At 40.8% G+C, this 9,831-nt stretch overlaps 1 protein-coding gene across 1 annotated transcript; it reads right to left on the minus strand.

Moving 5' to 3' along the window:
* Window positions 1-1,990: 1,990 nt before the first annotated feature.
* On the minus strand, window positions 1,991-5,867 carry LOC112004058 (uncharacterized). The gene is made up of 5 exons (XM_024036284.1): window positions 5,569-5,867; window positions 4,499-4,653; window positions 3,004-4,193; window positions 2,444-2,899; window positions 1,991-2,383 (listed from the first exon to the last, which is right to left on the minus strand). The coding sequence occupies exons 1-5, from the start codon at window positions 5,865-5,867 to the stop codon at window positions 1,991-1,993; spliced, it is 2,493 nt and encodes an 830-aa protein (XP_023892052.1).
* Window positions 5,868-9,831: the final 3,964 nt, after the last annotated feature.

A 9,831-nucleotide genomic window follows, 5' to 3' on the forward strand; every position in this document is an offset into this window, starting at 1 on the left:
ACTAAAGCCCAATTGGGTAGGCCTAAAAGGCTAACCCAATTAGATAATCAGTTTTTATTTAATAAGAGTTATTAAATAAAGGAACTACTAAGGTAGTTAGTACGTACGTATGATGAAAAAGAAAAGAAATCAGTTTTTCTCCATAAGGAGAAGAAGTTTTTTTCTTTGAGAGTCTGTACAAAAGACTGATTGTGAAACCACACATTTCGGACACCATGTGGAATTGAGATAAAGATTAAAGGTATTCTTAAGTCATGGTTTTGAAATTGACTGCGTCAAGGTACGCATCCTGTTCTTTGTTCTAGAATTCAAGGTTACATGTTATCTTTCATGATTGAAGTAGATCCTTGTTTGTTGCTTCCACTGTGTGTTTTGTATGAGATACAAAATCAGATTTTCCAATAGATTTGATGGTTCGATAACAACATGGCAACCTTGAACCCAACAGAAAAGTGCACCAATATATTCTATAATGCATGTTTTTGATTGATGGTGCAAAAAGAGACCCTTGGAGATTTGACTTTCACAAACTTAAACCCTATAGTAGAGCTTGTTTCTATATTTACTTAATCTTATATCATACTATATTTTGTGGCTCACAAATTAGACTAATCCTCATGAGCCATGGATAATAAGGGTTAAATAGAATTAATTAGTTTTCATAGTTTTTTTTTTTTTTTTTTTGATGAAATGGTTTCATAGACTTAGTACAACTAAGATTAGTATTATTTATTTATATTTTGACAATCAAGATTTGATTTATATTCCAAGTATGAAATGGTATTCCTTTTCCTAGTAGTAAACTACTAATTAGCTAATTACACGTACAATTCATACATTGAGCTCAGCTATTTAAAAAAACCACTACTACTTTCAAAATCACAAACTCATAGTATCTTTCTATCATCCTCTCCAACCCAACACTCTAGTCAAGATCAAACTTTTGTTTAAAGTTTCTCACCGTCTTAAGGTTCAAAGAAGAATCATGAATTTAGTCCTTATTCAAGTAACTTCAACTCAATCATCAACAAGTTACACCCAAACCCAAGCCATTCCAAGAATATAAAGGCTAAAAAAGCAGCAAAAAATAATCAAGTTTCAAGAAAAGGCTGCATACCATTATATGTGGTGTACAAAGTACAAAAGAAGAGATACGAAGTTCCAGTGAAGTATTTCTTGCATCCAACTCTCCAAGAATTGCTCATGCGGTCACAACATGGCGATCTAGAAACTAAGATTAATGGGCCAATTGTGCTAACTTGCAAAATTGAGTTCTTCGACCATATATTGTCGAAGTTAAGCACAAGCATGGAGTTGATGACTTAAGCTCGAGAGAGACTATGATTCAAGAATTGTGGGGTTTTTTTTTTTTTTTTTTTTTAATTTTTATTTATTTTAATCTCTAGCCTTTTTTCTAGAGAAAAATGTTGTAAACCTAATATTTGACAGTGAAAGATTTTACTAGACCGTGGTTTTTTCCCTTCTATTTGAAGGGTTTTTCCATGTTAAAATACTGTGTCTTGATTGTATGTGGTTGTTTAATTTTCTATTTATTTTGGTTAATATTATTGTGTTTATATAACTCATTTATTTGAAGTGCTTATTGAATTTGTACAAAGAGAAAAAATTAAAATAATTGATTTGTTATTTTCCAAACAATATATATATATATATATATAAATTTGTTACAAGATCCTTCCAATATATATGTTGTTTCTATTTCGTTTGCTTGATGCGGCAGCAAGTAAATTTGTTTTTATATTTTAGGGTTTTTTTTTTTTTTTTTTTTTTTGAGAGTGAAACAGCTGCTATTCATTCATTTAAATATAGAGAGTCACAGTACATAGCTTTAGCTGGAGAGGATCTTCCTCAAGCCAAACATCCTCCTCGTCTATTTGCCTAGCATATTTAGCCAAAGCATTGGCCACGGCGTTCGCACTATGTTTTACGTAGCTAACCTCTAGCCTACGAAGACTAGCAGCAATACACTTTATATCCTCATATAAAGTGTGCTGTTGTTAATAGACTTCATGACTATGCTATTGTCTCCTTCAAGAACCAGCTCCGTGAACCCCGCTTCTACCGTGAACGCCATTGCTCTCTGGCAAGCCAACACCTCTGCTTCCTTGCTATCCTGCATTGGTGGCCCTCTAGCTGACAAAGCTGCCATGGCTTCTACTTTGTCATTCTGCACAATCACTCCTATTCCCGATGCATCTATCTCGGCAAATACTGCTGCATCAAAGTTAATATTGAAACTAGATCCAACTAGCGATTCCCACTTCAGCACCAACCCAGTGCTACTTTGAATAGCCAAAAGCTCCATTGTACCATGGTACTCCTGCAGCACATCTGTTGCACACTTGACCAGCTGAGTCGGGTCCTGAAGCATCCCACCATGTATGACCGAGTTTCTTTGACCCCAGATAACCTAGCATTGTACCAGAAACAACTCGAGCTCCTCCACCTCCAGCTTGTCCATCATCTCCTCAAATAAATGGATGAAGTTTGCTCGGCTGCCCACCCTTTTTTGTATTCTTCCTTTACAACCAGCCCACACGTCTCGCGCTACCCCGCAACCCCACAATACATGCAGCACCATCTCTGTTTCTTGTTTACATAATTCACACATCCCATCCTTAACGATTCGACTGCGAGCCAAATTCCCCTTCATAGGAAAAATTTCCTGACAGGCCCTCCACCCAAATACCTTTATTTTACTTGGTAACTTAAGCTTCCACAGTCTAGACCATATAAATCCTTTGTTTCTCATGCCTGAACTCTCCTCCATACCATTCCTTTCCCTTGTCAGACCTCTTGCAATGTAGTAACCTGACTTAACTGAATACACTCCATTCTTGTAGGCAGCCACACAAGTGAGTCCGGTATGGACCTTTGACTAAAGGGAATGCGAAAAATAGCTTCTGCATCCTCTCTATGGAATTGCCTTTCAATCAAACATCGGCCCTAGCCCTGTTTATCCCAATCTATTAGCTCACTTACTATCCAATCCTCTTCCGCTTCTAATAGCGGATGAAGAACTTGATTAGTTGGATAATTTGGAATCCATTTATCATGCATGACCTGAATGGAGCGGCCATCTCCAACCCTCCAACAACAACCCTTCTTCAAAATATGTTGGGCTACTAGTAAGCTCTTCCATACAAAGGAACTATTGGGAACATCTGTTACCTCCAAAAAACTACCCCTAGGAAAATACTTGGCCTTAAAGCATCTAAAGACCAATGATTCCTTCTCATGTAACAACCTCCATCCTTGTTTGGCCAGCATTGCAAGGTTGAAATTTCTTAAATCACGAAAACCCATTCCACCTTCCTTCTTAGCTTGAGTTAACCCATTCCAACTTTTCCAATGGATTTTCCTCTCATTGTTCATTTGCCCCCACCAAAACCTTGCACACGCCTTGAGCTCATCACAAAGCTTCACTGGTAGTTGGGCACTGCTTTTATAAGAATTTCCTTCCCAGCTCTTGACAATAATTATCCTTTCCAACTCTGAATTTTTTTTCCAAACCCTATCCTTAAGATAGGAAAAAGTTTGGTATTTAGCACGGCCAACTAGTGTAGGTAATTTCAAGTAGGATTCAAACCTCTCCACCTCCCTCACCCCCATTTTCTCCTTAATTCTCTCCCTATCTTCAATTGCAGTATTGCTACTAAAATAGACCGATGATTTCTCAAAGTTGATACATTGCCCTGACGAGGCAGCGTAAGTCTGTAGCACTTCTGAAATAACCTGCACCTCTTCTTGGCTCGCCTTACAGAATAAAAGCGAATCATCTGCAAATAATAAATGGGATATGCTTGGTGCTCTTCTACAAATTACCACCCCATGGAGTCTCTCTTCCTCCTGAGCTTTGGCTAGCATAGAAGAAAACCCTTCTGCACACAACAAAAATAGATAAGGTGATAAAGGGTCTCCTTGGCGGAGCCCACGAGATGGTTGAATATTGCCATAGGCCTTTCCATCAATACGAATAGAGAAAGAAGTGGATGTCACACAACTCATCTCCCTATCAATCCAACACTCAGGTAGATCCAACTTTGACATAATACCCCTCAGAAAGCTCCATTCAACCCTATCATATGCTTTGCTAACATCCAATTTTAAAGCCATATAGCCCCTTCTACCCGATCTCCTACTATGCATAGCATGCAAAGTTTCATATACAACTAGCACATTATCAGTGATCAACCGACCAGGTACAAAAGCACTTTGGGATGGGGAAATCAACCTTAGAAGAATCAGTTTTAATTTGTTGGCCAAGACCTTTGAAATGATTTTATAAATTACATTGCAAAGGCTTATAGGCCTAAAATCTGAGATTCTCTCTATTGACTTAATTTTCGGCATAAGAACAATATAAGTATAATTTATTTCAGGCAACATTGTACCAGAATTCAAAAAATTCAACACAACAGCTATCACATCACTTCCAACAATATGCCAAATTTTTGATAAAATAAAGCATTCATACCATCGGGTCCAGGAGCCTTTGTTGGTCCAATCTGAAATACCGCTGCTTTGATCTCTTCTGCACTATAATCACTGGACAAAATTTCTATCATATCAATGGTCACTTTACACTGCACTGTGTCAAGGTACTCCTCCATTTGGTTGCTGTCACCTGAGCTATAAATCGACTCAAAATATGTAATTGCCACCCCCACTATTTCTTCAACCTTCTCCACCCAATTATTCTGCTAGTCTCTTATTCCTTGGATAAAGTTTCTCCTTCTTCGTTGTGAGGCCTTGGAATGGAAAAATTTGGTATTTTTATCACCGTGTTTAAGCCAAGAAATCCAGGAACATTGATGCCAAAAAAATTTCCTGCTGACGCAATAAAGCATCTAGTTTCTTGCTAGCTTCTAAAAATTCTGCCCTTGTTTCTTCAGTCGGTTCACAAACACTTAAGCTCTCTCCCCTTCCTTAAAGCCTTTTAATTTCTTCAGTATCCGGATCTGTTTTTGATGAGCCCCATGCAAGAAATTCTTCCCTACATTTTACTATTTTTTCTTTAACTCTAGCCAAGGCCGAATTTGCTACCCCTCCCCTCTCATTCCACCCCTCTTTCACATTCTTCATACAAAAGCCACGCCTCCTCAAACTTAAAACCGTGAACACCTTCTTGCTCGCAGTCCTGTATCAGTTCTAGTTTGTAGCATAATAGGATGGTGATCCGATGCATGAGAAAACAAATGACATATTGTACTTGCTGGGAATTTTTCTCTCCATGCCATGTTTGCAACGGCCCGATCTAGTCACTCCTTAGTGTTAGCATTCCCTGGGCGTTTATTGTTCCATGTAAATGGATAACCATGAAAACCTAGATCAGCCAAGTTATAAGAGTCCAAGACCAACCCAAATTCTTCCATTTGCTTGTATGGTGGTGGGTGCATGCTTTGCTTTTCAGAAGAAAATAATATTGCATTGAAGTCCCCTATACAACACCAAGGCCCATCAACAAAGCTAGATAAATGAGATAATAAGGACCATGACTTCTATTTTTAACTTGCCTCAACCCATCCATAGAAGCCCGTTAAGTACCACTCATACCCATCCTCCTCCACAACCTTAGCTAGAAAATGGTGCTCTGTATAGTTGATCACATCTAATTGCACATCAGCCTTCCAAAGTAGTGCCAATCCCCCTACTGTGTTCAGTTTCTTGACTATCAATTTATTCTTAAACGGTATATCTTTACAATGAATTTGAAAACCCTCTTTATCCAAGTGAGTCTCTATTAAAAAGCACACAATGGGAGCTTGATCCCTTACAATCTTGCAAAGGCTTCGAACTGTCCAAGAGTTCTCAAGCTCTTGGCAGTTCCAACTTAACATCCTCATTGTGCTCGGCAAGGGTGATCCTGCGCCCCCGCCGCTTTGCTAATAAGAACATCCTCTTGTGTCTTCTCACGTTTACTCATCTGACCCCCTGAATCTACTTCACTGTCCACTTCTATAAGCTGCACTCCCCGTTTGCCCAGTATCGTGTTGGGCTCAATAAGTGATGATTTTTTATTTCCTTCACTCACACGGGCTATCTTGGTCCATGTGGGCTTTACTTTAGTCACTTTTGGCCCATTACTTACCTTCTCTTCCACGTGCTCACTTTCCTCCGGCCCCACTTTCCTTTCTTCATGCATTACTTTCCTCTCTTCATGCATCACTTTTCTTTCTTCATGTGTTACGTTCCCTACTTCATGCACCACTTTCCTTGAATCATGTAGCATTAACTCCTCATTATTCCTATTTAATTTTGGGCTCCTCATCATGTAATTAATACTCATATTACCTGTTGACAACCAATCCATATCCGTTTCAACTTGCACTGAAATCTCGCCCCCATTAACTTCGGCCTCTTGATTATGCCCGAATTTACCGTTATTCCCTTTTCTGTTACCTTCTTGCTTGCTAGGGTTTGCCTCATCGTGACTGTCAGCCGCGGCCCTCCCTAGTCCGTTGGGTTTCACAATTCCATCATCATCTGCAGTGTCATTTTTGGACTTCTTCCCTGTACTTGACCACATCTGCTCCCCACTTGCCTTCAACCACTCACCATATTGTAGATGAGCTTCCTTGCCATTCTTTGTTAATGCAAAGTACTTTGCACAGTGCTTAATATCATGCCCCAACAGCCCGCAATGGTGACAAAACATTGGCAATCTCTCATACTTAAACGTGGTCCAAACTTTTTCCCCATCCGAACCTGCTAGATAACCTCCCTGCCTCAACGGTTTGGATATTGGAATACCCACCTTAACTCTCATGAACAGATTCTGCTGATCTTGCCTTTGTCTCCGTTCAACTTCTTCCACAGTACCCATTCTATTCCCCACCTCCCTAGCAACTCTAGGACATGCCATATCAAATGGAGCATCCCAAATTTGCACCCATAGAGGGACAGCTTCAAATTGAACATTCTTTGCGGTCATTCCTGATTGCCATTTTCGCAACAGTAAAACTTGATTATCAAAAGTCCACGAACCACCTTTCCATACCCGTTCCATCTCAAACTCTGAACTGAATTTAAATTGGAATAAGTTTGCCCCCACCTTGATAATTTATAGCTCCTCATTCAGCCCCTAATCTCTTCTCAACGTATTCTGAGTTGCTTTCTTGTTAAATGGCTTACACGTATGGAATTTCCCGATTAGACTTAGCACACAACTTTCAATTTCTTCCTGACGACCCTCATCTGAAATAGCAATAACCTCTTCTTCTTCTTCTTCTTCTTCTTTAGTCAGCTTCATATTTTCCAAACTATTGATAACTTCCTCCGCCATGGTAACTATGATAATTGATACAATTGAAACAGCAAAATAAAAAGAAAAGCATACCCCCAGATAATTGTAATCTATTTTTTTAATTGAAGATTTGTTGTTTGCTCGAATAATTATGTAACAAACACAATTTTTTATTATTACTACTGTAAATTTCTATTTCTGTTGAGTGTTGAGTTCCTATTGAATTTTACATAGAGATAAAGACTAAAGAGAGAATAATTATGCTCGGTTAATTTATTTTGTTGACGCAGTAGCAATTTTTTTATTAAAATGTTTTAGGGTTTCAACTTTCAATATATCATAGACTATATATTAGAAGTTAAAAAAGAAAATTGTGGGGCCCATGGGCCTGGTAGCCTCAGCCCATCTTGCAGTTGGCCCAAGGCCCATGCCGAGGAGGGATGATCGTCTGAGGCTGGTGTATGAAGACCTATGCTCCTTTGGATCCACGCCGAGGACATCCTTGTCCTCGGCGTACCAAGGCTAATTTCAGGTGGGGGACAGGCCCAGAACAGGTTGTCACCTCCACACTAAATGCACTCGTCTAACCCCCCCTGGCCGCATTAATGGGGATGTAACCCCTTGACAGGGTAACATTGATCATTGTGAACCACTCGAGTACTGATAAAGCCTCTGATGGGACGAACGGTCAGAGGGAAGGCAAATAGATGATCAACAGATGGAAGAATGAGATAGGAGGAAGATGACTATATAAAAAGGGCGAGCAAAGCAGTTAAAAAGGGGGGAGGAGAAAAAGGGAGAAGGAACCTCCTCGGACAAGTGCTGAGGAGCTACCCTTAGTCATAAATTGGGTTCACTCCCCTTCAATGGTGAAAAGTTGCTTGTGTACTGTTGTTAGTCTGTTAGGGCCTAATTCTTCATCTCACTCTCTAGAAATGTATTGTTAGGGCACCTTTCTAAATTGAGTCCCTACAATTGGTGCCGTCTGTGGGAAGGATTAGTGCACTAGCAGGCGCAACGGACGATCGTTCCTAAGTAGTTAGTTTACGGAAGGTTGGTAGCGATGCATCACCAAAAAAAAAAAAAAAAAAAAAAAAGAAAAAAAAAAACATTGCAGAAAAGTAGAAGATTCAATAGAAAAGAAAAGGAACGTCATATTATTTTATTAAATGAAAAGTACAAGATACAAACAGATGCTCCGGTAGGCTTGTTTTAAAGCTAATTTTACAAGCTAATTCTACAAACAGAGGCCCAGGTGGACCAGTTCTAAAACTAGCTAGAGGGAATGGGGCTGAGGCTAGCCTGCTTTAAGGCTACCAACAACTCCTTGGCTGGTGCGGCGGAGCTGGAACAAAGAGAGGAGCCGACGCAAGGGCACCGGGAAGCTCTTCCCCATGAGGTTCCCTTGATTCTCTCCAATCCTCACGAGGGTTGGCCATTGGAGACGGCAACACTCGGGCACCGGGCATGACGTGATCTTACACGTCTCCTCCGGTAGGGGTGCGCCTCGGGGAGGAGCGTTAGGTACTTCAGGGACATCCCTCCTGGCCACCATGCAAGGCACTATCAGGGTTACACCCAGGCTCTGCCGTGCAGGAAGTCTGACGGGAGCTGCGGCCACAACGGCTCTCAACCGGGGAGGTAGGGCCTTTGGCCAGTGTGTCCTCACACCCACCCAGGGCCGTCCCATATCTCCCAACTTTGGTCACAATCCTGGCAGGGTTATTGAAGGGGCTCGGGGAGCTGGAAGGACGTGTTTCTAGTTGTGTTGCAAAGTTCATGGAATGTGGAGAAACATTTCTCCCAGAAGGCCTTATATAGAGGATGAAGACTGGTGGGAATTGATCCACACAGAGTTCGAAAAGAGAATTATCAGCGGTACTAATCCTGACCAAATCCAAAGGAGACCGTAGACCACTGGATTTGTATCAATTCACGAGGATATTAATGAGGGCGCGTCTCGCGCATCGAAGCGTCAAGCGCGGAGTGCGAACAGTCAAGGGACGCCTCGTAATTGAAGAGGATGGGAACTTGAGTTGAAGGCGAGGTCAATGCCACACATAAGATCAGAGTCCGAACCACCCCTGCCCAGAGCACCGTAGAGTAATAGTCCGACCCGAGGAGGAACCGTTTCTAGTAAAGCGGTCTGAGGACATCATCATACCAAAAGTAAGACTCCAAGAGCCGAGGACAAACTCCTTCATACAGAAGAATAGAAGTGTTAGACAGAGCTAGGGCATTGCATGGTCCTCGGACTCAAGCCTATGGAAAAACTAACCACACAGTTATATCTAGGTACTAGACAGAACTAAGGTATTGCATGGTCCAAGGACTCAAACCTATGGAGAAACTAGATACTTACAGAAGAATAGAAATGTTAGACAGAACCAGAGCATTGCATGGTCCTCGGACTCAAGCCTATGGGAAAACTAACCACACAGTTATATCTGGGTACTAGACAGAACCAAGGTATTGCATGGTCCAAGGACTCAAACCTATGGGGAAACTAGATACTTACAGAAGAATAGAAGTGTTAGACAGAACCAAGGCATTGCATGGTCCTC

This window comes from Quercus suber, unplaced genomic scaffold, assembly GCF_002906115.3.
Source record: "Quercus suber isolate HL8 unplaced genomic scaffold, Cork oak 2.0 scaffold_191, whole genome shotgun sequence".
NCBI classification, from domain to species: domain Eukaryota; kingdom Viridiplantae; phylum Streptophyta; class Magnoliopsida; order Fagales; family Fagaceae; genus Quercus; species Quercus suber.

Excerpts from the sequence above, each read along its gene's own strand:
- LOC112004058 (XM_024036284.1), bottom strand. The coding sequence starts at position 5,867 with ATGAGGATGTTAAGTTGGAACTGCCAAGAGCTTGAGAACTCTTGGACA. Across the intron at positions 4,654-5,568 it reads GAGGAGGATGGGTATGAGTG|CTCAGGTGACAGCAACCAAA; the intron begins GTACTTAACGGG and ends GTCGATTTATAG. Across the intron at positions 2,900-3,003 it reads AAGCGGAAGAGGATTGGATA|TCAAAGGTCCATACCGGACT; the intron begins GTAAGTGAGCTA and ends CATTCCCTTTAG.